Source organism: Drosophila obscura, unplaced genomic scaffold, assembly GCF_018151105.1.
Source record: "Drosophila obscura isolate BZ-5 IFL unplaced genomic scaffold, ASM1815110v1 contig_179, whole genome shotgun sequence".
Lineage (NCBI taxonomy): Eukaryota > Metazoa > Arthropoda > Insecta > Diptera > Drosophilidae > Drosophila > Drosophila obscura.
Genome location: NW_024542766.1, coordinates 2,556,223 through 2,583,129, shown reverse-complemented (window position 1 = coordinate 2,583,129; position 26,907 = coordinate 2,556,223). Strand labels below are relative to the sequence as shown.

At 43.0% G+C, this 26,907-nt stretch overlaps 2 protein-coding genes and 1 long non-coding RNA gene across 7 annotated transcripts; 1 reads left to right on the top strand and 2 right to left on the bottom strand.

The window, feature by feature from the left end:
- Positions 1-569: 569 nt before the first annotated feature.
- On the top strand, positions 570-26,412 carry LOC111075431 (transcription factor HNF-4 homolog). Of its 3 annotated transcripts, XM_022368729.2 has the most exons (7): positions 570-950; positions 4,885-5,068; positions 23,322-24,281; positions 24,364-24,501; positions 24,579-24,815; positions 24,889-25,554; positions 25,621-26,402. In XM_022368729.2, exons 2-7 carry the CDS (start codon positions 4,975-4,977, stop codon positions 25,665-25,667), a joined length of 2,142 nt encoding a protein of 713 aa, XP_022224421.2. In that variant the 5' UTR covers positions 570-950; positions 4,885-4,974; the 3' UTR covers positions 25,668-26,402. The 3 variants fall into 3 exon arrangements, with proteins under 3 accessions (XP_022224421.2, XP_022224420.2, XP_022224419.2); XM_022368728.2 differs by lacking the exons at positions 570-950; positions 4,885-5,068 and adding an exon at positions 12,246-12,535 and having other exon boundaries at positions 25,621-26,406; XM_022368727.2 differs by lacking the exons at positions 570-950; positions 4,885-5,068 and adding an exon at positions 22,422-22,620 and having other exon boundaries at positions 25,621-26,412.
- Positions 1,890-3,607, bottom strand: LOC111075434 (catalase). Its single transcript, XM_022368731.2, has one exon. It carries the CDS (start codon positions 3,482-3,484, stop codon positions 1,964-1,966), a length of 1,521 nt encoding a protein of 506 aa, XP_022224423.2. The 5' UTR covers positions 3,485-3,607; the 3' UTR covers positions 1,890-1,963.
- LOC111075437 lies at positions 10,524-21,374 on the bottom strand. Of its 3 annotated transcripts, XR_005967612.1 has the most exons (3): positions 11,681-11,886; positions 11,106-11,588; positions 10,524-10,915 (listed from the first exon to the last, which is right to left on the bottom strand). It is a non-coding gene; the product is annotated as an uncharacterized LOC111075437 (long non-coding RNA). The 3 variants fall into 3 exon arrangements; XR_005967611.1 differs by lacking the exons at positions 10,524-10,915; positions 11,681-11,886 and adding an exon at positions 20,986-21,374 and having other exon boundaries at positions 10,937-11,588; XR_005967610.1 differs by lacking the exon at positions 10,524-10,915 and having other exon boundaries at positions 10,937-11,588.
- Positions 26,413-26,907: the final 495 nt, after the last annotated feature.

The following is a 26,907-nucleotide window of genomic DNA, read 5'->3' as shown; positions in this document are numbered from 1 at the left end:
TTTGTTATTTTATTTGCAAAACAATTTGCAAAAACAACTACGTAACATTTCAATGCAGCAGCGGCAGCAGCAACAGCAGCGCTACACTTGCTGCTCTGAGAGAGAGAGAGAGAGAGAGCGAGCACCGCAGAGAGCGCGCCAGCAAAGCAAGAGAGTGATAAGTGAGAGGAGAGGAAAGGCGACCGACCGACTCTCTGCCCGTTTGTCGCTGGTCGCTTTTATAACGGACCCTCACCGAAGCCGTAGTTGAGTCAAGTGACGTTCGAAGACGGCGGCGCAGAGGACAGAAAAACACAACAAATATTAAAGTACATATTTTCGCCGTTTGATTGATATAAATGAATATGCAGTGCGGCCCCAGTTATACAGTTATACAACTGGAACCAAATCACTCTCCTACAAGTGTGTGTGTGTGCAATCCTCCTCCTTCTGCTCTTTCTCCGGGTTTTAATTAACGCGCCAGAGATGAATATCACACAGCCATATCCATTGAAACAGCAGCAGCGGTAGCCAAAACAGCAAACAGTGTAAAAGTGTAATAAAAAAAAATTAAAATTTGAGTGCCAAAAGCCAGACAACAACAATAAAAGTTAAACAAAATCAAAAATAATAATACAAACAAAAACAAAAAAAAAATCATACCCGGCAGCGACTTTAATTATAACGAGCAACTGAATCCGAATCATATAAAGAAATCAACAAGTGTGCGTCTGGGTCTGGTCTCTCACGTCTGTTTCGCTTTCATTCATGCGCTCAAAAGCAGCGCACCGACAACAACAACAACAACGCCAACAAAAGCTGATAAAAGCCCAGCAGCAGCGCCAGCAGCAGCAACAACACAAACAACAACAGTTACATACAACTACAACGCCAGTTAGAACGAACTCTGTCTGACCGACTCACAGCGAGAGAGAGAGAGAGTGACAGCGAGCAGGAGAGCAGAGCTTTAAGTAAGTTTTTGTCATTCTTAGCGCAAGTCACTTAACCCGTTAGTAGGAGGAATCTTTACAAATATTTTTTTGCTGTCGCCTATTTGCCAAGCGTTTATAAGCATTTTGGTTAAATAAATCGGCGGCGAACTAAGGGGAGAATCATTCAGCCATACGGGGCTACAGTGCGGTTCAGGGTTACGTGTGGGTGTAGGGAGCAGATATGGAGGCTACAATCATCCGAACATGTCATATACGTCATGTGGCACGCGACAGTTTGAAAAAATATATATTTTATAGTTTATAAATAGAGGGAATTTGAAGGTTAATTTCAGCGAAAAGTCTTAGGACAGTGAAAAAAATGAATATAACTAAGATAATATTTTTTTAACTTTTTTTGAAACATAAAGGACATTTTTTAGAAAGTGAAGTAAACTAAAATATACAAAAAAAATTACCTATTTTCATTTATTGGATATTTGAATCAATTAAATATGCTCGTAGATCGAAGGCCATTCGTCTCAATTGACTTGCAAGCTGAGCATTAAATCCCTGTAACGCACTGTACACAGACAGATGTATAGATAGTACGAGTAGTAGTAGCTTTGTGCAGGCATTCAACCATGGAAACCTGTGGGCCACGTGGATCGCATGTAAACAGAGCGGCAAGCTAATGACAGATCTCATCTCGATGGCTGATGGCTTATGGCTTATGGGTGTGTTTGTGTGTGTGTGTTTGTGTTGTGTGTGGGTGGTGGAAATAATCACTCGGGTTGGATAAGCACTGCAAGCAGATCAGATTTGTTGGGTAACCAGATAAGAGAGACAGAGATATTACTATATTCCATTCCCCTATGCATAAACATTCCAGCCAACATTCCAAGCAAGGTTTTTCCAGGCCTTTCAGCCAGGCCCAAAAGTATGCAATGGAAACAGCTTGAAGGATTACTCCAAAAGAAGGAAAAAGGAGCCACAAATTCTGTGGCAATAAACATTTATTGGATATATGTGGATATAGATGTATGAAACAGCAGTTAGAACTTTGAGATCCTGGCCGTGTTCAGGGCCTCGGTCATCAGGCGACCAAAGTCCGAGTGGACCATCGTGAAGAGCTTGACGGCACGCTCCTGCAGGAACTGGCTGGCCTCGCACAGATGCTCCGACAGGTTACGGATGAGCCGCTTCCGGCCGCAGTTGTCCAGGGTGTACGTCCAGAAGTCTGTGACCTGACTGAAGTTATCCTCAGTGTCGCCGCTCATGTAGCGGTAGACATCGCCCGAAATGGGGCAGCAGGTCTGCAGGGCCAGAGCCCGGGAGCTCTCCTTGGGGCCGCAGAACGAGTTGGGGAAGTAATTGGGGGCGCCGTCCTGGTTGTCGGTGACCGTCATGCACCCGTCCCGCTGGAAGTTCTTCACGTGCACACGATACGGACAGTTGACGGGAATCTGCATGTAGTTGACGCCCAAACGATGGCGCTGGGTGTCGCCGTAGGCGAAGAGACGCCCCTGCAGCATCTTGTCCGGCGAGGGTTCGATGCCAGGAATCATGTGGGCCGGACTGAAGGCCAGCTGTTCGACCTCCGTGAAGTAATTGGTGGGATTGCGGTCGAGCACGAGCTTGCCCACCGGCAGCAGGGGGAAGTCCTTCTGGGGCCACACCTTGGTCACGTCGAAGGGATTGAAGCGGCTCTTCTTGGCCTCCTCGTTGAGCATTACCTGGATGTACATGGTCCAGCTGGGATAGTTGCCCTTCTTGATCGAGTTGTACAGATCCCGGATGGAGTAGTCCGGATCGTGGGCCATCAGCTCGGAGCAGCGGCGTCCGTCCAGGTTCTTGATGCCCTGATCCGTCTTGAAGTGGAACTTCACGTAGAAGGTCTCTCCGTTCGGGTTCACCATGCGATAGGTGTGAGCCCCATAGCCGTGCATATGGCGGTAGCCATCGGGTGTGCCCCGATCGCTGAAGTACATCAGCAGGGCGTGCAGCGTCTCGGGACGGAGCGTCATGAAGTCCCAGAACATGTCGGCGTCCCGGAGATGGGTCTGTGGATTCCGCTTCTGGGCGTGGATCAGGCTGGGAAAGAGCGAAGGATCGCGCACGTAATAGACGGGCATGTTGCAGCCCACAATGTCCCAGATGCCGTCGTCCGTGTAGAACTTGACGGCGAAGCCACGCTGCTCCCGAACGGTGTCCGCCGAGCCGCTCTCTCCGCAGGCCACCGAGAACCGCATGGCTATGGCTGTGCGCTTCCTGACCTTCTCGAACAGCGAGCACGCACAGAACCGGGTGATGTCGTGGGTGCACTCGAAGTAGCCAAAGGCGCCCGCACCCTTCGCATAGGCCACACGCTCCGGTATGCGCTCCGTGTCAAAGTGCATCACCTCGTCCAGGTAGACAAAGTCCTGCAGCAGTGCGGGTCCCCGCGGCCCCACCGTCATGATGGCATCCTTCACACCCACCGGCGTACCGCTGGCTGTGGTGCACTCCTTCTGCACCTCCGAATCATTGGTCTTGTAGTCGATCAACTGATTCGAGGCCGGATCCCGTGAACACATTGCCAGATCTTTGGATTTCGAATTTTTGTATTTATATAAAATATTCTAGAGGAGAATTTTTTGTATTCCCTGCAAAACAAAATTAGAACTGTAACCGAAGATGTTGTGTATTGTAATGAGTGTGCTGGAATGTTTCGACTGAAGTCACAGTTGAAGTTTAATCCCAAGGGGAACTGTGAGAATTTTTGATATTAAATATGAGATTTTGAAGGTGGCAAGGTGTTTTTGCTTAAAGGTAATGTAATGATAAGTGAGATTAATGTCAGTGAATCTTTTTCTGCTGCCTGTTTTATACTCTTCCCGTATGTTACCCTTTTTTGAGCTGTCCGTTACACTTGTCCCTTTTTTGCCTATTCTATACGTGGAATTTTATCAACATATCAACAGTTCTTAAGAGTAGAACGAGACTATCTATCAACTGAAGTCCCCGTAATCCCCAAGAGTAATGTAAATAAAAAACGATGCGAACATTGCAGATTACTGGATAATTGGCCATACCCATCTCATCCACCCCCAGGCCCAGCCGTGCCCCAGCTTATCTGCAACATCCACACGGACGACAGTGAAAGTGATAAATAATCTACAATTTTGCATCAAATAACAGCCGACCGACGCTGTGGGCCCTCTGTGGCTCCCCATGGATCGGCTCGCGACAGTCACGAGCGTTCAAAGGTGACAACCAGGCGTACGAGGGGGGTCTGGTCTCTGCGTCAGCGCCAGTGGCATGATAAGAGCGGCATGGGGCGAGAGAGAGAGAGAGAGAGACATAGAGAGACGGCTCTGGGAGGCTTATCGGCTGTTCTGCCACTCGAGAGCGAAAGCGCCAAATGAAACAATAAATGCCTGATAATCAGCAACATTATCGAGCGAGAGAAGAGCGAATTTTTACCTATGCGTATTTCTGAGTAGAACATTTTTTTTTTTGCAGAACTTATCGTAGCGCTATGTGAGTATTTTATCTGCGACTCCGCCACTCAATAAACCACTGAAGATTATGATTAGGGGGTATTTTTTGCTGTTTGGCAGTCTGTACAGTGTACACCACACGTAATGTCTGCAGAGGGAACTGTAGCTGGCTTTGGTTTATGGCCCACAGTGGCCATAAAGAGGGCTCTCGGTGTGTGGTGTGCGCTGGGCCTCTGGGCAGGTGGGTCTGTCATATCACTGATATGGGATCGTAAACCCAATGACCCCCGCCCGCAATGGGGCTTGTAATGTGAGGCGTTTGGTTGTCAGGCACTCGACTTGTTTAACACCTACAATGTGTGTAATATTTATAGATCTACAAACGGATATACTTCGCTTGCGTTTACTTTAATTTAGACGATTCGTTCTGTTGGTTTAGTCCGCGCCATGGTGAAACGATTGATATATGACAGTCTTCTTCCTTCCACTTGCAGATTGCGGGGCATTACTCTATGACTATGTGATTGGGTCTAACTTACACGCATAACCATAACCATAGCCATAGCCATAGCCCAAACCATATAATGAAGCATCCACAGGATCTGAGGGTCACCGATGGACAGCAGCTATTGAAGATCAACAAGGTGGAGGAAATGGAGCACGAGCTGCATGAATCTGGTAAGTGAAATATTACTCTGACTTCTTTCTAAGGGTATATTTTAAGTCATATTTTCATTGCCTATTAATTGATCTTGAGAAAACCATCAGACTGTACCCAAAGTATCGAATTTTGGTCTGAAATAATTTATAGGGGCTTACCCAAACGGACTACGAATATTTCCTGGCACTAATGTGCCCGCCGAATGTTGTTCATATTTATTTTTTTTCTGAGCTAATTTTTGCAAGTCTTTGAAGTATATCATTATCAGCTTCAATTAAAATATTTGAAAAAAATCATCTCTGTGCGGTTCCTCCAAGTTCTGTTATACATACCACAGAATCATCTCCTGATCTCCACACGCTCAGTTGATCCCTAGTCTCTTTTTGTATCCGTTCGTTTATGGAATATTTATACAGTGAATGAGCATCATTCGCCATTCATCATATGGAAGAATATTCTCTTATAAAATATAAAGGCTGTAGAACTAAAGACCCTTTTTGACCCCTATTAATTCCATAATTTATTTCTGATTGTCGTTGAATAATTCGCATGCCGCATAAAATCAGCCGAATATGATTTCCACTGCCAATTCAGATTATATTTACGATTTAGAAATGATTTTCAAATCAGTTTTGAGGCTGCCATAAACTGAAATAACAACTGTTCAAGGTGCAAGATGGTGCGGCACACCTTTTGCTGTGGGCAAACACGTGCCACGTGTGGCAGCCAAAAGTGTGGCTCGTTGGCTAGAAGGTAAATTATAAAAATAAAAAATAGAGCGCTTATGGCATTGATAAGAGCCGAGCCGCTTTTCGAATACCGATAAGCCTCGGCCTGCAATCATTATAAATGTTTATAATTTTTGTATTGATTAGGAACAAACTTGTTGCTGCTGCTGCTGCTGCCACTCTGTTGCTCTATTCAGGGAGTTGCAATCGAAACAGAAACAGAAACAAAAACCGAAACCCCCAAAAGAACTTCCATGAATTATTGTAAAAGTAAGAGTCTGGGCTGTGCCGTGATGTGATGTGAGGTGTATGGAAAACCATGGGGAAAACGCGCACAAAATTAAGCGAAGTAAAACGTAATCGTAATGTTTAACTTAACCCAAGGGTTAAATATGCGCAACAGCAAACACAACAAGCACCGAGAGCCCCAAGCCCCAAGCCCCAATCCCCAATCCCCCAAGTGTCCGTCAGCCTCAACGCTTTTACTCGTTGAATATTTATAGAGACACAACAGCGACGACGACGATCACACCGGCCGGGAGGCCCCTCTGGGCTGGGCTGGGCTGGGCTGGGCTGGGCTGTAGTACCTGAAGCTCTGACTAGTGTCACCTTAGTCGCTGGATGACATGACGAAAGGGGTTCGTTCGTTCTCTCATTTCGTATTTAATTTGGATTTTTCCAAGACAAGCAGACGAAGGTGTTGAGGCTCCTGTGGGGCTCTCGCATTATGCATAGAAGGGGTACGGTACGGTACGGTACGGATCAGAGGCCCCATATCAACTGAGGGACAGACAGACAGACCAGAACAGACCAGACCAGACCGATCGCCTCTCCCCACACACACACACACATATATATGTATATCCCTGGATTAAGATTCGGATGGTTCGGCTGATATAATATATATATTGTATGTATAGGGGGGGTGGGGAGAGGTTATCGCCCAGACGCGAACTCCAAACGATTTGCATTTTGCCTACGCTTTGGCTGCTCTCTTCGGGGTGGGGTGTGTGGCGGCGGGTCTTTCGGTTCATTGAGTTTTTTGTTTTTGTTTTGTTTTCTTTTTTGTTTTGGTTCGAGCTTTTTTTATAATTAAAAAAAAGTATTACTGCACGATATCTAGATGCTAGATGAACGGGGCAGACATATTTAGGAAATAACCCATATTTCCGATTTATTTTCTATTTCTATTTCTAGTTTATTTTCTACTTCTTATTGTAGTATTTTCCAACTGATATCCGCCGCTTCAGACATTTATTAATTTCCATAAAGATAATTAAAAGGGGGGCCTTGCCTTGCCTTGCGTCAGCTCCGTGTGTGCATAAACTATATAGAAATATGTGTCTTGAAGGGTTTCACAATACCAAAAGGCATATCTACAGATAACGTTGGATACCACATACGTGTACCACTGGCCATAATCGCACTCTTTGTGTTGACATCTTGGTGTTTTGGGGGCCATTGATATTTATTGGCCATAGAATGGGGATACTTTCATATGGATATAAACCTTATGAGTACACAGAAATTTATTTACCCATTTGATTTTATATAAATGTTGCATATATTTTGATGATAGCTCACTGAATTGTATGCCCATATTTGTACGGATTAAACAGCGCCAAAGCACACCTTAAGTAATTTATTAATGTACGATTATACTATGAATGTGATGCAGACTAAAATCATAATTTTAAGCATTTGAAACTTTATTCAAAATACTCCAGACAGCTGCCGTGTCGTGCCGTTCCTTGGGCTTATGTAAAACTCTAGAACTCAAGTCGTACTACTCGTACTACGAGTATTACCCAAATGGGCGCTTAAAGAGAAGCTTCGCAATAGGAAAAGCTTCTTGCTGTCTCAAGTGTCTGAGGGGGGGTAGGGTGGGTTTGCTCCTTACACAACAACACAAGCCACTTGCTCGACTATCCTCACACTTGAGCTAATTTTTCAATTAGTCAAAGCCAGCCAGCCAGCCGGCAAGCCCTACTACTATTCAATTGCGATGCTTTCTTATTGTTTCACGCAGGAGATCTCACTGAGATCTCACGGATGCAGCAGAGAGGCTGGAGAGGCTGAGTAGAGGGACTGCCGGTACGAGGCAAACTACTCAGCCGCCATGTGGACACATTTCACTTAAAGTTGTCGCCGCTAAATGAAGTGTAAATAGTAAATTGCAGTCAAACATTATGAGTATCATAATCATCATCGTCATCGTATCGTAATCATCATCATCGTTGCGTTGCATTCATGTCACAGTCAGCAGAAAAGACACAGCACAACAATGAATGATCATGATCATGAACAACGATGACGAACAACACATGCAAATCACATGTGCATCCCATACTCACACAAGAGTGCTGCTGCCTGTGCCTGCTGTGTTGTCTCTCTATAAAAATGTATGCAAATAAAATATTAAATTTTCGCACAATATTCACTTAACGAATTCCCCAAGAAAACGAACGAGGCAGCGACACAGAGACAGAGAGACAGTCGAGAGAAGGAGATGTTTGGCTTGGCTTGACTTTGCTTGGCTAATTTTTCCATAATTCTCTGGAAATGGCAATCTGGAAAGGGGCCCCCAAAGGGGCATACACACACAATGTGTGTGTGTGTGTGTGTGTGTGTTTCGGCCGGGGAAAAGCGACAGCCATCAACAGCCCTGAACATGACATGCATTTTATTTTAATGCTAGTTTTTCCTTTCTTACACACCACACCCCATGCAGGAAACGTGTGTATCACTCAGATAAATAAAGTAGCTGTAGCAGTAGCACTCCTCATACTCCTCTCCGATTTGGAGTCAAATTCGGATTATTATATGAGTGATTCATTCCATTCATTCATTCACAGCAAGCACAATGGATTGATGATAGTTCTGATCGGTGCGGATCATCGGTGTGCTTTCAAACCAAAACATATGCGTCATATAACGATCGTATGTCTCCACAAGCAGAGCACAGATAAGGGATATATGTACATATGCATGTTTATTTATGTGTATGTGTATATGTATCTGGGGGCGAAACATTTTGTAAGTGCAATTAATGCAATCACTCAACCGCCCCATATGGAAAGGGGGTTGGGATAATTGTCATCTGGCTGATGTTTTGCATTCTGGCAGAACAGAGGCCATGCGAAAGAATCACGACACCAGAGAGTGTGAGAGAAATGCGGAGTGCAGATGAGAGAGAGATATACATATATATAAGAAAGATTGATCTCAATGAGAAATAAAAGAAAACACTCTGAAGAACTCTGTAAGAGGAAACTGTGAGAAAAAGCCACCACAGGTTTGCTTGGAATGTGCCAGAGTTAAATTCTAAAAAAGATCATTTAAGAGATCATTAAATATTACATATTTCTTGACTTAAGTTCAGAGTGATCCTTTAATTGGAGGTAACCTGCAAAGTGAAGTAAGTGGGAGAAGTAGAGATATACAATATTTTATCGTTGGAGTCTTTGGAGAGATTCAATTGTAGGGGAAACTGCAAGAGAAATCTGCTTAAAAGTCAGCTAAGTACGATTCACACTCTGTCAGAGGATCATTAATGTTTCTGTGCTTCAAATTCTTTTGCCTTTAAATTGATCCGCTAAAGGGTTATTCCGTGTGTAGTGCAGGTGCCGTGTGGTGTAAGAATCTCACACTACCATGCCCCCATAATTCCATCACGTTTCCGCAATGATGACGATGACGATGGCGATGATGACGATGATGATGATGACGATAATGATGATGGTGCATGTTGACAATGACGCCAATCGGCGGGCATTCGAAATGCGAACGAACGAGTGTGCACAGGCGGCTACTGGTGTGGATGGGGTGGAGCTCTGTTTCGTCACAGAAATTCCGCCGTATAAAGTACGAGTACGAGTACGAGTACAGTGGAATGGCAGAGAATCTGCGATTGTGCATGCAAAAGAGATGGCAATAATGTCACAGACAGAGAGAGAGAGAGAGAGAGAGAGAGGGAACGAAAAATTATATTCAATTGAATCAGATTCAAAACCAAAACAATGCACTTAAAGAGCTTTCGGGCAGCCTATTCATCTATCCGATCTACATACATATATGGGGGAATTCTCTGGAGATCCGCGTTCCGTTACATGCAACACAATTCTCTGCTCGACTGCTGATAAGAGCGGGGTGCCTTGAACGGCTTAGCCTGCCCCAGCTTAAGGCGCTTGCTTACTAATCGACACAACCAAAGATACTGCATATTATATATGTATGTATATATGTATATATATCAACAATAATATCAACAGCGACCTATTATACGACAAGTGGCTGCTCCGCTGTTTCTACTGGCATCTATCTATCTTTCTCTTTCGCTGCCTGTCTCATGTCCCTTGTCTCTGTCTCAGTCTCAGTCCCTGTCTCAGTCCCTGTCTCTGTCCCTGTCTCTGTCTAACGCTGTCTGTGGCGGCGAGGCTGCAGCTCCGGTTTTGATAAGCAGCGCCCTGGCCTGGCTATACGGAGCAGCAGATACCAGACGGAGAGCCACCCGACTGTTGTGTGTGTCAAGCTGAAAGTGAAGTGATCTACAAATACGTAGAAATACGTAGGAAAAATGCTTTTCTAGGAGACCGCGAGAAGCAAGTGCTCGTGGAAAATGGATTTCCAGGAGAAGGAAATCCAAAGGGATGACTACACCAGTTATGGATAGCTAAGCGTTTATTCACAGCTGAGAGAACGAGAGAGTTTTACAAGCAAAAAATAATCTCTAAAAGGGATTCAATAAGAAAAGGAATAAATATTCTAAATTTAATGGCATGGAATTTTTGAATTTTTGACTACTATTTTTATTACTAATCCCAAATAATATTCTATACTATCCCAAAGAATAGTCATATAATTTTGATAAAAAAAAAAAAAAAAACCAATATATAGTATAGAATTTCCGAACAGTTTCCTGTGTTTCTGCTTCTGAAATTGAGTTGATGTACAACATCACTTCATGCCATATCTACAGAGAGTGTATCTCCACTTAATTATGTATTTATTTCTCATTAAATGCTCCCTTAATTCTCTCTTCATTTTGTCTCCACGCCTCACCCCTTCCGATAATCCCCGATTATGTTTGAGATTTCCTATTGCTGAAGTGCTTCAACTCTTTGCAATCTTTGAAAACTGTCGAAAAAGAAAAACAAGAAATATAAACTATATTTATTTTAATGAAAGCTCAAAAACATACAAAGCCACAGACAAATATACGCGTTCTATATACATATACAGATACGGCTTTATATGTGTATGTGTACATTTAGTGGGCCATTAAACAATTTGAATTATATGTATGTATGTATGTATGTATATGTACATCTATGTAGCAGTCGTATGGGAGCGCTTAATCTCCGCCGATAAGAGGAGGGTACGAAGCAGCAGCAGCGATCCGAAATGATCCGAGGCGCGAAAGCAACCGCCGATCCGATCCGATCCGAACTGTTGTATCAACTGTTAACTGTTAACAATATTTTGCCAAGACGACGAGTACGAGTGCGTCCGAGTGCAGCAGGTAATACAACAGCAGCAGCAGCAGCAACAGCAGCAGCGACAGCGACAGCGACAGAGGCATAGTAGTAGTAATAATATTTATTAAAGTTTATACGAACATCGGTGGCGCGGGCCCGCAGAGCGACTCGACCGAGTGAGCGACACCGCCGAGCATTACCCCTCCCCCGCCCTGTTGATCGTCTCCTCGTCCGTCGTCTCTCTGGAGCTTTCGTTGTCGCCGCTGGCTTCGTCGATGGGTCGGTGTTGGTGTCGGTGTCGGTGTCAGTGTCGCTGGCGTCGGCTTCTATATCTACAACAAATAATATTAAGACAGTTAGTACGTGTTGAGAACATTATTTGAGGTTTAGTCAGTGTTTTGCACTAGGCGGTAATAATACATACAGCCCGCAGAGGCACCTCCACCTCCTGCTCCACTGAGAAACGCCGGTAGATTTCGAGGCTTACAAAAATATACAATATAGAGAGAAGGAAGGAGTGAACACCTAGACGAAAGGACTGTGATATTCCTTTTTCTGTTTTGCCATTGCCAACATTTTTATCGTCGATCGTTTTTTGCATTATTTATTTATGCACCGCCGCCCGGCCTGCCTGCCTGCCGTCCACACTCCTCCGTCTGCACATATGTAAATATCGTATCGTATCGTATCGTAGCGAAGCAATTGCCGTCGGTGTTTCCCTACCAGTGTATTGTGCTGCGGTCTTAAATTCTCCTTAAACTTTCTCATCGCTTCAGCTATTTTTTCGGTTTTAATTTTTGCAAATATTTAACTTTACTTAAGTGTGTCTATGGCCCCTCACCTTAGCTGCAAAAAAAAGGCGACAGCAAAAACACCAAACACCGCGTAAAAATAAACCCAACAACTACGAAAAATTATCACAAAAAAAAAAAATATTAAAAAAAAATGTGCACCAGCAAAACACCAAAGAGCCGCAGCAACAACAACAACAACAACAGCAACAGCAACAAACTAAATTTGTGAAAAAAATCAATTTGCAAAAGAGTGTGAAGGACTTTCAAATATTTACCTCTTTTGTCGCCCCAAAACGCTTCTCAATCCCCTAATCGGTTGGTTGTACTGCAATCTATTCTGAAAGCCCAGAGAAACGAAAAGATTAACGCCACCTAAATGTATGCCTCAATGTTGCCCAGTTTACTGAACATGAAAACGGAGAATCTGACCAATTCCAGCTACGACGATGCCTTCCTCCTGGAGGAGAACCTCCTGCACATGATGGGTGAGTGTGGGTGTCAGGTGGTGCGAAACTGGTGAGGAATTCCAATTCAATGAGGGGGTATGGTTGGGAGAGAACTGTCGAATGTTTCCACGGATAAGATTTTGTTTGTAGAATCGTACAAATACGTACAAGTCGGGGAATTGGGTGGGTGGATATATTTTCCACTTATTAATTTTTAGTAAAGATTGCAGCCTCAAGGATTTGCTTAGCGGAATTATTTGATGCCTTTTATAAATCCCCAAATGTCTGCAGTAGGGTATAGAATGTGTAAAGGCCGAATATTCCTGTTCCAATCCATTTCTTTAAACATATATAAATACTCGTATCTGCTCGAACGAATTTGATTTAAAATCTATTGAAATCCTCAAACATTTTGGCACTCCAAACCCCAAATTCCGGAGGTGAGAGAAAGTTGACAGGAAAATGTTTGTATGCAGTAGATAATATGTATTAACGAAAAACATATCATGGCTAAGATTAATTAGGATTCCCAACTAGGCACCACTTTAAACTTCCGCCGAGTCATGGTGAAAAGTGTTTCTGGTTCATAAAAACTCCCCCCAAGTGGGGTATATAAAAACCGTGCCCATGTGGGAATCTCATAATTTGCTACTGTTTCAAGGGCCACAGAAAATTAAGTGAAGTTCTTTTAGGATCTAATCGATGCCACTCGGAATATTAAGTAAATTCTGGGAGGGTATCCGCAAGTCGGGAGTGGGCAATGTTTTGTAATCGTTTCTGATTTGAATGGCTCTCTGATAAGATACATTTAATTTCGTCCATGACAACATGGAAAACAATTTGTAGCCAAAATCAGGCGATACCCAATATGCGCAGATCCTCCCATCTCAACATCCGTTTGAATGCAATCCTCTGGCTCATCCTCCCGATGTGTGGCTCTATCTATCTATCTATCTGACACATCAGATAAGTGAGAGTATTATGCATGCGCAAGCCTTTCATTTGATTGCGGAGACCATTTTTGTGTGTTTATCAGAGAGGTGCCTTTATCAGATCCCCGCGAACAATAAAAACAACTTTATTGCAATGCTTATCAACGATTATGATTCCCTTGTGTGCCATTGTTGTGCATCCGAGAGACGATAAGATTCCTATTCCTTCCATCAACAGCAAAGAAGAAAGAGCCACAAACCAGCAAACAGAAAAAAAAAAACAACAGAATTGGGCAATTTGCGTTGTAGAATGTTAGATTTAACGAGTATACCCTTATAGAGGGTACCACTGGATTATGCAGAGTGTTGACCAAGGCAGAGATTAAAGGATTTTAGCAGCAGAACATTTTACCCAGTGAATTTCAGCACAAGAATCGATTTTCTGTTCATCTTATTTTCTGCATAGATGTCTTTTCAATAAGCTATCCCTACGATTGTCCTTTTATTTTGGATGCTCTTAGTTTGGTGTATGGTAAGGGATGCACATTGTCATCAGTAAAATTGTGTATTAAATATTTGTCGTAGTACTTAGAATTTAATTACAATTCTTAAGCTATTCCAAGGATGTTCTTTAGCGTATTCAAAGCCTATTCCATAGAGTATGGAAAGAACAAGTCCTAGTGCATTCAAAGGGATGTTTTATGGTGTTTTTCAAGGGTACTCCAAGCTTCGTTCAATCCAACTTTTACTACTTATATAATTTGCTTTTATTTTGCAAGAATTGTGCGAGTATGCGATTATAAAGTGGGTTTCCATTTGCTGGTTTAGGTGGTACAGTTCCAGATTATGAACATTAAATTATATGTTCCTGTTTATTCCAGCATTTTTTCGAAGTGTGTCGTGATTACCAGTCAACAGATAGAAGAACCATCTCTATCTCTAACCCAAAATCTTTTTGCAATTTCCTTTCTGCCTCTGTGAAGCGATGATTGGGTCAGTTGAGCAAGAGGCCAGAGGGTCGATCAACGGAAAAACAAACGAAGCAAAAATTAATAATAAACTAATTCGTTGAATTTTCACAGACGAATGCTTTGATTAATTGTTAATTGCTGTTCTCAATACAATGGAATTATTGATACCTTTATGGAGAGCTACACGCTCTATACTAACCTATCCTATCCTATCCTATCCACCGATCAAGGTGATGAGCACTTCGTAACCCAACAGAAACGATAGAGAGGAGAACAACTTCAACGACAACGACAACGACAAATGTTGTGTGTACTTAATTTCATTTTTGTAATTATTCAGCTGCCTTATAGAACTAATCACTGGTTCTAACTCTGATATAACCGGAAATACTAGCCACCATATCAGCAATGTATGCATATCTCTACGAACTACGTACATGTGTGCCGAAAGGTACCACTTGAGATCTCCCAACGATCTACAGTCGAATAGTTAAGCATTGTCAAAATAAAAGTGAGAAATTTAGTTGGATTTATGAGTACCAGACACTTGAAAGAATCACACCCCAAAAGATCAAACGACGATAAGTCCCAAATTAAATGTTTGGGAAACCGAAGAAAATATCTTAATTGTGGATTTGTGGGTTAGGATTGACAAGAGATACTAGGGCTGCTTTTCTGACGTATGTATGCAGATCTAATGCTACATTTCTTCCACCTAGCAGAGCTCTATCCTCATAAAGATTATGGTTAATCAAAGCAAAGGATTGGTAGGTCATCATAAATCTTATTAAAAATACTGATACGATGTGGAAAAATTGACAAACAATTTCAATTCTTCGAAAGCTCCATTATTAACGAACAGAATCTATTTATCTGTTTATTTTTTTTTTTTGTATGAGAGAACTGATTTAATCCTTTGGAAATAGTTTATTCTACACGTGTCCTTATTGGGTAACTTTTACGATATTTGTCGCTATTTATCATTGGTATTTATAAAACTTTGATTTAATCCATTAAATTACTCAATTCGACATGTGAATTCATGAGATAATCTTTCGATTCTATTTAATAATTCATTCGAATAGTTTGAAAATAACTTTCATTCGAATACAATCTGAATCATAGGCATTTCATATGTCTAAAGGAAAAATACAAAGGAAAAATATAGATTGACGACAATCGAGGTTTATTTTGGTTTATTTTTGTGATTCTTTAAGGCTCATAAATATTTCTATGCCTTACGATTTCTACTTAAGAGTGTTTTGATCTTCCAATACTTATAAACCCAAAAGGCATTGCTGATACCCCCAAATATACATATATGCATATATGTATATGTACCAAAACATGCCACATTATTTTGGGGTAGGTCCCGTGCCCAGATTGGTGCTGGGTCATGCTGACAATCTCCTTCTCTGCTCTCTCTGTGTCTTATTTGAAATACTTTAGCTTACAATCATAATTATTGTTCGGAAATCGTAGCTTTTATCGCCACTTTCAACAGCCACTGAGCGGCAAAGAGTCTCCCACTGTTCCACTGTGTTGACTGTGACTTGCTGTTGAGTATCCCTGAAGGGAATTGTACGAATTCCCGGCTAAAGCAATAGGAAGAGAAATGGTAGGAAGCTGACCCAGACATGGATAAAGATTCAGATATAGATAGAAGTGCTGATCAAATCAAAGTTGGTTTTATTTGGAGCTCGACTTTATATACATATGAAAATTAAATGGATGCTTAGCGAAGTCAAGTTCTAAATGTCGTGATACGCAGTTCAAGGCGAGGATTTGTTTAATTGCCGTCGGGGGGGCCTGGGGGCTGTCATTTGTAGATACAAATGTATCTGAAACACGTTAGCGCCCAATTAAGAGGCCAGACGGACACCAAGACCATAACAAACATAGTTAATGGAAATTACACTTGACTCGATTCTAAGTACGAGTAACGAGAAGTTTTACTTTCAGCAACAGCAGCAGCAGCATTTGATGGCTGCCGCACGTAACAGACACAGATACAGATACAGATACTCGTACTCGTACTAGATACAATAGTTGAAGCTCTCGGTTTGGCACTACGATTGGTCCAGCCAGCCAGCTCTCTGACATCAACGTGTTCTGTTCTGTTCTGTTTTGCCGCTTTGACTTTTTGTTAATAACAATTTAATTGAGACGACGTTTTTAGTATTTTAATTATAGACAATATAAGCGCAATTATTAGTCATAAAACTAATGATAAAGCCAATAAAAAAACGTAGAATTTTACGATAGTCTGTCGCCTGTACAATAATTGGATCACGGCATGCGGCCACTAGGCACCTGAAAAGCAAAAGCTTCTCGTACGAATGATCGATGAGCTACTACAGGCACGTCTCTGCTCTGCAACTGGTTCCCATATTGATGCTCGAGACGCACAAGTCAAAGAGAATGCCCGTGAATGTAGCAGAAAAGTTTGAGTTTTGCTGATAAGGGTTTTCTTTTTTTGTAGATCTATTCTTGGGCTGACATAACCTAGCCCAACTTATCCGAATGATCGCATTCGATCTGCTGGAAATGCCCAAACCATAGACATCGGTCGTATTTGTTTGATATTAGTTCACAACCGCATGATGGCATTTCCAATTTGCATAAGCCACTCCCCCCCCATAATGGTCTGGTCATCGGACAGATATAACTTTTGATCGACCGATATTTGCAGTCAAAAGTCAAACTGCAGTCGAACTAAAAAGTTGTGTAAATTTCACACAGTTGACAATTTCTAATGCTTCACACAAACATCCGCCCAGATATTCATATGGAGAGAGATGATTGAATCCCTCCAGCCCCACAACAGTGTTCACAAAGTGGTGCGAATGACGTGAGATTGTGGGGCATGCATGCCGCCTGCCGCCTGCCGCCTGCCGCCGCATGGCATCCAATAAAAAACCCTTCGTAAGTACCATCTTTGGGTATGAGCTCAACGTTTGCCCTTGGTCTGATTGATCCAAGGTTAGTTTTAGTATTTGTATTTGTTGTATTTGCCATGATTTCATACAAAATTTCCGCCCACAAAAATGTTTGCTTAGCGACAGACACACACACGAATTTCCCTTTCTACGCGCACACGCGATGAAAACTACAAAGTTGGGCCCTTTGGGGTTTTCGGGTAATATCCATAAAACCGATATTTATTGTAGATTGTTTGCTTAGCTATAAGCTAAGGCGTCAGTAGCATCTGTCTGGTATAATGTGGGGTTTTAATTGCAGTCCAGGAATATTAAACACTCAATTTGTTGGAGTACTAATACTAAGAGTCGAAGTGATTAGTGCTCAAGTGTAGAAAACTTTTGCAGGAGGAGCCAAGCCACAACGACGACGACGGGTCCGATGATGTATGTACTGGGGGGAAGTAAGTGCATATAAACTTTCCCAGAAAGTATAGACGCATCGGCACGTCCGCCAGTGATTAGAGAGGCCCTCTGGCAATAAACTGTTAAAATCTGGCAAAGTTCATGCGAACCATACGAACGAACACCCCACAGGGTTTATTGTATATTATGTAGTTCCTCCAGAGCTGGCGAGATGTCTCAGCATCAACAGTGTTGCAACCGATGTGAGTGCAGCCAGCTGTGCAACTGACTGCCAAGATTATATGGCTATACATACTTCTATGTGTACCTTTCAATTAACATTATTCTGCATCTCAACTGAATTTGATCTCTGACATGCAATTTATATTTAAACAAACAGCGGGACAGCAACGAGATACACAATTAAGACCGTATGTTACCCTCGACGAATCATTTTATTTTATTTATTATTTAAAATTTTATTGTTTATCGTTAGTGAAGGGAAATAATATATTTTAGTGTCTGTCTCTCTGTCCAACAACTGGTAAAGTTTGGTTGGATTATCTTCAAAAGTAGCCAGTCACCTATTCCGATGTGGATATAGTCATTCGATTTGGATTGAAAGTTTCTATGTTTCGGTTGACATTAATACCCCTTTGTGAGGGTACTACCATATGAATAATACCAATGCCTCATATCGCTCGGCCTGACTCACTTTCCTCCATCTGCTAGCCCTCCTCCTTGGGTTTCTTCTCTTTCCTTTCTTCTGTTTCGCTAATTGCGATTGTCGCATGTCGGTTTCGATTTCGAATGTTGGGTTGTTTTTGCTTCGATTTCAAATTGAGCTTTTTGCCGCTGCTATCAGCTTTGGGGAGCGAGGCAGGAGCTTCGATTTGCCGTTAGGCACGTTATTGAGGCTCTGCCGCCGATAAGAGCTTATAAAATTCGATTGTGGTGGTGTGCGAGTGGGAGTGGGAGGGCAGTTGGGCAGGGGGATAAGCGGCGCATTCAAAATTACACACAAATGTAGCAGTACGTGGCTAATGCTAGTCTTTCCACCATTTCTGCTGAAACAAAACAATAATTAAGGCTTTTGTTAAACTGCTGCTCTCTCCCAGTCTGTCTTCGATCATTGGAATTCAATATGCATTATAATTTTCAAGATTTTCCAGATTCTGTGTGCGACTTCCTTAATCAATCATTTACTTAGTTCAGCCATTGAATCATTTAATAGCTCGACCCCAAACCTAATAGATCAGCAAACGATTAAGAGTACTGCTACTATATTTATTACGACCTCATACATAGAATATATATTTCGGATCAAGCTCAACAGATCCGCCTGGGTCTGTACGATCATCTATAAATACACAACACATCTGTACAGTGAAAATTTCCAAAGAGATTTGGTTAATTAATCAAGTGTTGTTATCAAACGGAAAATATGAATAAGAATCGTTTCCAAAATAGCGATAAATATTCCACTGAATTACTTATAAGCAGTGTGCTATTCCGTTTCTTCTTGTAGCAGGCGCACTCAAGGCTCCTTTGCTCTTTATATAATTCATATCGCATCATAATGGAAACTCACCATGTTCTCTTATCAATTAATATTGGTCAGTTTTCGGGTGACTAATTTGTTGACAAATACACCACACGTGTTCCTACATATGGGTAAAAACCGATTTCCTATAATTTTTCGGTATTTTTTCTAATTATTAAGGTAACTAATTTATTTATTGACATATAATTATACTTAACGAGAGTGGATTTGATTGGGGGGGAAGGGACGCAAAATTATGACCGGAACTTTTTTTTGAAGCTTTTTGCTATTTTTTCAACATTTTGTTTAACGCCAGATAGGACTGCCCATATCTAAACAACTGTGGTGGTATTTCCACAATAGAAGAAAGAATCATTGACAACCGATAGACAAATTTCGCTATAGTTTTGCACAGCAATTGGATTTCTAAAATTGTGACCGGTTTTTCTTTGGTTTTTGTATCCATTATTGCTAGAATTTTATTTCCATCAGACATATGTATGTGTGTATGTAGTATATGTTGCCAAAGAAAAAAAGAACTTATTTTGAGCAAACAAAAACAATTCGGGCTATAAATAAACACAAATTTAGCGTAGTTCGACCAAATGGGCGTCTAAAAAATAATATTTGGATACATATTTCGGTGTGTATGTCAGTATTTGCGAGTATCTATAATATACATACATATATACATACATTTGATATACATGTCTATTCTACTCTCCAGCCAATGTATTATAATTTTATTTTCTTTTAAACACTCGCTTGAGATGTATACCAAACATTAAAGAGAAACATGAGGGTTTACAGAGGCTTGTATTTCTGCAGATAAATATATGTACATACATACATATCCGTAATAATGAAATTTAACGTCGAAGCGTGAAGATCCGCTCTCTCGATTTATTTATTTATACTTTATTTGGGGCGCTTTGGGGGCTCGTCGCCCGCTGGCCGCAAATTTTGTGTGGGGCAAATTAATTAAGCAAATTGAGTTGAATAGCCAACACGCTCAAATAAGTAGATATATATACTATGAGGAATACGTTTGTTTCTATATAAATATATACCACGGGTATGAATATGTAGATCAGGTTCTCTTTTTTTTTTTTTTGATTCATTTGGGCACCCAGGTGTTTAACGATGATGCATACATCCATAAATGTTGTTGCCTCTTATCAGCGCTGAGACACTAGTACTTGGAAATTCGAACAACACAGATACATATATTTTGGTTCTTTCGTTTTATGAACGACCATAAACCGCACTATTTGTGGCAACAGGCAGGGCGAGTGAACGAATCCTTCGAAAACATTCAAAATCCGATATTTTCTAATCTCAGATTATGATTACCCCACTCGAGTATAAACATCGCCAGCAGCAGCAGCAGCAACAACATTTTTGCAATACTAACGATGACGCAGCAACTCTACGAAAAAAACTGAGCTCTAACGATGACATGGCAGAAAAATAAACTTACAGCAGAGAGAGAAAGAGAGACTAGAGAGATTGAGAGAGAGAGAGAGAGAGGCAGCTAAAGAGTGTGAGAAATAGCGAGAAAGTTTTATGTGCAAAAAGATAGGAGGCGAGGCATATTTTTGTTTGTGTCTTTTTGCGGTGTTCAGAACTAGTATTTTTGTGATAAAAAGACCAACCAGGCGATAAGAATGGCTCGTCTGGGGGCTTGTTGGTTTTTGGTTTTCACTTAAACTTCTCTTACCCTAACGTGTCTGCTCTTATTTCGGTTGTGGGCGTCGAGTGATCGCCACTATTCCACGCATTGATACTGAACGTGACTGATTCTGACGAGTTTCCAGGTGAGAAGAGAGGGCTGGGTGTGGTGGGTGTGCAGGTGACAATTGAAACCACCGATTGGTGGTTGAACCAATTAACCGTCTGGGAATCTTCTAACCGCAGTGCTAATTTGCGAAAAGTGTATTGAAAAAGTAAATGTTTACCCATCAATTTAGAAAAGCGAAAATATTCTGAGTAAAATCTGGCGTATATGGCCCACTGTGCACAAACTTGTTGCGTGCATTAAAATAATACAGAATTTTGATTGTTTTTTATTAAAGCAACTACATATTTACCGCCTCTCCTCTTTTTTGTCTTCTTCTTCTTCTTCTTCTACTTGTTGTTATTCGGTTTGCTCGTGTCGTGTATTTCTCGTTTTTCGTGTCGCTCTCTGGCGCTCTCACTCGCTGTCTATTTTGAAGCTCTACGCAGAGGTACTATGATTCTGGCCAGAAGTTTGCCCCAGCTATAAAATAGCAATCAGTCTGTTTATCTGTTTCTGTAAAAAAACTCGTATCTCAGCTGAAAGACTGCTCTCCTTTGATATATGATCAAAATCGAATCACGTTATCATATAGTTGTAATGCCAATGATCGATTGGAAAGAGTATATTTACTTCGGTGTTGTCGTAGTTTTAGATACATTTTTATTCTGTTGTGTTTTCCACACACGCACTCACACATTCACACCCATAACGATGTCCAAATTAAAGCCGGCTTTTTTTTCTTTATATTTATTTATTTGTTTATTTGCTGCCTCTGCCACCGTCTCTGCCTCTGCGTCGTTTGCTGTTGAATTTCTATCTTTGTCTTTCTGCGTTGTCTGTGCCGCTCGCTCCAAGTCTGGTTCTCCCTCTCCACCCAATGTTCCGTGTAAGAGAGAAAACAGGAAAGAAAGAAAGAAAGGCTATCTACGGTGGCCGATTGGTTTGATACCCTTGCAGATCATTTCATTGTAGCCATGCACATAACTATGTAAATTTTAACTGCTGGATTATGAACAAATTTCAGGAGTTATAGTGCTCTGATCTGGGCGTTTCCAACCTGATTGACTCAGAATATACAGATGTGGGTATATCGGAATATCTTCTTGTGCAGTAGGCACCTGTAATGTACCCTCTGCAAGGGTATCAAAAGAAAGAGAGGACCTGCACACTGAAACGATATGCAAACACAGTTGAATTGATTTAAGCGTCGATTAACGCACACACAAGCAGACTCTCTCTCTCTCTCTCGCTGTTTGAGCCTCTCCTCTCTGAGGAGCAGAGACAACATACGATGGTGTGACGACGACGATGGCGTGTGCGGCGTTGGGGCTTTGCGTTGGGGAGCGCAGCGCTTTTTGTCGTCGTGTTTTCCACTAATCAGTTGCACTAAAATGGTGCGCAAGTCCGGTAGAGTTAAAATTTCTAGTCGCGATCGCGCTGCCTCGAACGGTGGCAGCATTCTGTTGCGTGGCAAGTCGCGGGCGGCGGCGGTGGTGGCGGTGGCAGTGCCGTCGTTGACCAGAAGACGTCGACGCAGACGCGACAGCAGCGCCAGCATTACGGCCTCAAGTGACGGTGTGTTTGTTGTTGTAATTTTTATTGTTTTTGTTTGTTGCTATTGCGCGATTTATTTTTTGCAATTTTTAACTATTTTTTGTTCTTAAACGTTTGCCACACACTCCTCACATACAACTGTACAATTGTGTGTGTGTGTAAATGTATAATTGCTTTTTTGCATGTAAAGATATTCATAGTGCTGCTGTAACTGAAATTGCAACGACTGGAAAACTGTGGACAGGAATTTGCGTAGAGTGGAAGGGTTTAATGTATCTCAATCTCAATATTCAAATAGCTGTATGGCTCTGAAACTGTGCAACTAACTAGAGTTAAATCTTTTACCTTCTATGTAGACAGTGGCTCTTAAGCTGCACTTCATTCGCAGCGTAATAGTAGGTTTGGAAAGCACTAATGTAAATGTACATTGTGAATGGATATCCTAAGTATTAAACCTACCCTTCGAAGCTCAAACTAATAGTCAGTTTCTCTAAAACTGTAAAATGTTTTAAAACGCAGTATGTAAATTTATGGGAAAGCTCAGTAGCCCTGAAAGCTGTGCAAGCGGGGTTTCAAGCGCTAGAAGTGGGTCCAAGTGGCTCTCCAACTGTCGTAGAATTCTTTGAAAATCATGGATGTCAAACTGTCTCAGAACTTGAGATAAATTTCTTTCAAACTGCTCGACTTTGTATTAACTTTCGACTGCCTTGATCTTTCCGCAGAATCGGAAAGCCATATAATGCACGCCGATGCTCTGACCTCTGGCTATCCGCCGGCATCGCAGCCCCACAGCCCCATTGGCCACGCCCTCAGTCCCAATGGCGTGGGGCTGGGCCTGAGCAACAGCAGCAACCAGAGCAGCGAGAACTTTGCGCTGTGCAACGGAAGCGGAAACGGGAATGGCGCCGGAAGCGGTACCCCCAGCAACAACAATAACAACAACGTGTACTCGCCCAACAACAACCACAGCGGCGGTGGCGGCAGCAGCAGCGGGGGAGCTGGAGCCGGTGGCGCCACCAGTCAGCAGCAACAGCTCCAGCATCAGCAGCAGCAAACGCAATCCCCGACGGTCTGTGCGATCTGCGGTGATCGGGCGACGGGCAAGCACTACGGGGCCTCTAGCTGCGACGGGTGCAAGGGTTTCTTCAGGCGGAGCGTGCGCAAGAACCACCAGTACACGTGCAGGTTCTCGCGGAACTGCGTGGTGGACAAGGACAAGAGGAACCAGTGTCGGTACTGCCGCCTGAGGAAGTGCTTCAAGGCGGGCATGAAGAAGGAGGCGGTGCAGAACGAGCGGGACAGGATCAGCTGCCGTCGCACCTCCAACGATGATCCGGATCCGGGCAATGGGCTCTCTGTGATTTCGCTGGTGAAGGCGGAGAACGAGTCGCGGCAGTCGAAGGCGGGCGCCGCCATGGAGCCGAACATCAATGAGGATCTCTCGACCAAGCAGTTTGCCAGCATCAACGATGTCTGCGAGTCGATGAAGCAACAGCTGCTCACCCTCGTGGAGTGGGCCAAGCAGATACCGGCCTTCAATGAGCTGCAGCTGGACGACCAGGTGGCTCTGCTGCGCGCCCATGCCGGCGAGCACCTGCTCCTGGGTCTCTCACGGCGATCGATGCACCTGAAGGACGTCCTGTTGCTGAGCAACAACTGTGTCATCACCAGGCACTGTCCAGGTACGGATAAACCACACTCCAGCTTGCACTCCAACCATTTCTTACATCTGTCTCTCTCTCTCTCTCTGTGTGTGCTTTACAGATCCTGGAGTGTCGCCCAATTTGGACATATCGCGGATTGGCGCCCGCATCATCGACGAACTGGTGACGGTAATGCGGGACATTGGCATCGACGACACGGAGTTCGCCTGCATCAAGGCGCTGGTCTTCTTCGATCCAAGTGAGTTATAAAGAAGCGAATCGCTTGTTGGCTCCGTGATGGGTAACCATTTCATTTCCACTACTCTTCTTTCACAGATGCCAAGGGCCTGAACGAACCGCACCGCATCAAGTCGCTGCGCCACCAGATACTCAACAATCTCGAGGACTACATATCCGATCGGCAGTACGAGTCGCGCGGCCGTTTCGGGGAGATCTTGCTCATCTTGCCGGTCCTGCAGTCCATCACCTGGCAGATGATCGAGCAAATACAGTTCGCCAAGATCTTTGGCGTGGCCCACATCGATTCCCTGCTGCAGGAGATGCTCCTGGGTGGTACGTTCTATCTGAAGAAATCAGCTCAAGCCGAAAACAGAATCTCATTTGGATTATTTTCTCGTTTCCACAGGAGAGCTGGCGGACAATCCGCTTCCGCTGTCGCCACCCAATCAGTCCAACGACTATCAGAGTCCCACCCACGGCACCAATTTGGATGGCAGCCAAGTGAGCTCCACGCTGGACACGCTGGCCTCGGCGACCATTGCCGCCTCGCAGGCCCTCGACCTGGACGTGCAGCACATACAGGCCCTCATCGAGGCCAACAATGATGATTCGTTCCGGGCCTATACCGCCAGCACGGCAGCAGCCGCTGCATCCGCAGCTTCATCCTCCTCCACGCCCACGGCTGTCGCTCCGGCTGCCATCTCGCCCCCATTGAACAGCCCCAAGTCACACCAACAACAGCAGCAGCAGCATCAGCTCCAGAATGCGTCTCATCAGCAGCAGCAACAGCAGCAACAGCAGGACAGCCCCTACATGGATGCAGCAGTCAAGCACTACAACGGCAGCCGATCGACGGGATCCCTGCAGCCGAACCATAGTCCCCAGCGCATGCATCCGTACCAAAGAACGGTCACGTCGCCGGTCGACGGGCTGGGCCTGCGCAATCCTGCGGACATTACGCTCAACGAGTACAATCGGAGCGAGGGCAGCAGCGCCGAGGAGCTGCTGCGGCGCACGCCGCTCAAGATTCGCCCTCCCGAGCTGCTGACGGCACCGTCTGGCTATGGCATGGGTGAGTCCACTAGCAAATTGGATCTGAATCATGAATCGAAGATGGTTTTTTCATGGTTCGTTTCAGAGCCCTGTCGCATGACGCTGAAGCAGGAACCGGAAACGGGCTACTGAGCGGAAACGGTGCATAAAACTGCATCGTATCGCAGTACTGGTGCAATAGGCAGTATGCAATAGGAATCAAACCACACCCAAAATCCCCAACCCCCACACCCATCCCCCAAATATACAGGCCCCCCTCTTGCTGTACACCCGAACCAATGCCCCACCAAGTGCTATACAGAAATGAAATGAAGAAACTTACTTAATTGTTGTTATGCCTTGAAACCTTTTTGATACTTTTTTGATTAGCGCTTAAGTAGGTATTTTGGAAATTGTTGCTTAATTTTTAAATGTTTAACGCAGTTGCAATCTATTTTTGGAGTCAATATTCTGCTCAAGAACTTTATTACTATGATATACACATACATACATATACAACATACACATTACACCATTTAATATATGTACACATGTACATATTTACATGCATATGTATGTGTGTATATGTACATATATACCATCTAGCATGTACTGAGTTTGTTGGTTATTTGGTTACGTTACCTTCTTATCCTTGTGGCGGCATCGTGTGCATCGATCACAAAGCGTACAGTTCGTACAGTACAGGCCATGCAATATATTGTTTTAGGTTAGGGTGTTGTCTAGGATATGCGCTGAAAGTGTAAAATACGAGTATCTTTAAAGCTAAGCGAAGAACTATTTTTATATGAGTATGTATAAAATACACAAAATTAGCTGTAAGATGGCTGAATGAATAAAAAAACAAAATCAAAATTAATTTAAACTAGGTACATCAAAATGCCAATCGATGGCACTACGAGTATAAATTACAGCAAAACGTGTCAAATCAATATCTTTTACATAAAAATAACGATAAAAGTGCATTATGCTCGTTGTAATCTTGATGCAATCTCCCAAAGACAGGATACCATGTCGCCCAGTTCGGACTATAAATAGCGGAGTTATTCCATGCTACATCTATTACAACATATAGTGTTAAAAAGGCATATTCTTATAGCCCTTGATGCCAATTTTGGTTCAAAGTATACGGAATGCACTCCCGATCATGTCCATATTGAATGTGAAATGGCGGAGTTATAGCGGTTGAATTAAAAGTCAGTTTGAGCAAAATCTATAAAAAGGCACGATGTATCGTTAATGTCATTAATCTCAATATGGGTTGCAACGATCGGGGATATATTCGTGCCACGACTCCTAATGATCGGCAATATGTTCCCCCGCCCAGTTATTGTACTTACAAATTTGTTTTTAATTTTGTTTATTTATTTATTTA

Excerpts from the sequence above, each read along its gene's own strand:
- LOC111075434 (XM_022368731.2), bottom strand. The coding sequence starts at position 3,484 with ATGTGTTCACGGGATCCGGCCTCGAATCAGTTGATCGACTACAAGACC.
- LOC111075431 (XM_022368727.2), top strand. The coding sequence starts at position 22,437 with ATGGTGCGCAAGTCCGGTAGAGTTAAAATTTCTAGTCGCGATCGCGCT. Across the intron at positions 22,621-23,321 it reads CATTACGGCCTCAAGTGACG|AATCGGAAAGCCATATAATG; the intron begins GTGTGTTTGTTG and ends ATCTTTCCGCAG. Across the intron at positions 25,555-25,620 it reads ACCGTCTGGCTATGGCATGG|AGCCCTGTCGCATGACGCTG; the intron begins GTGAGTCCACTA and ends GGTTCGTTTCAG.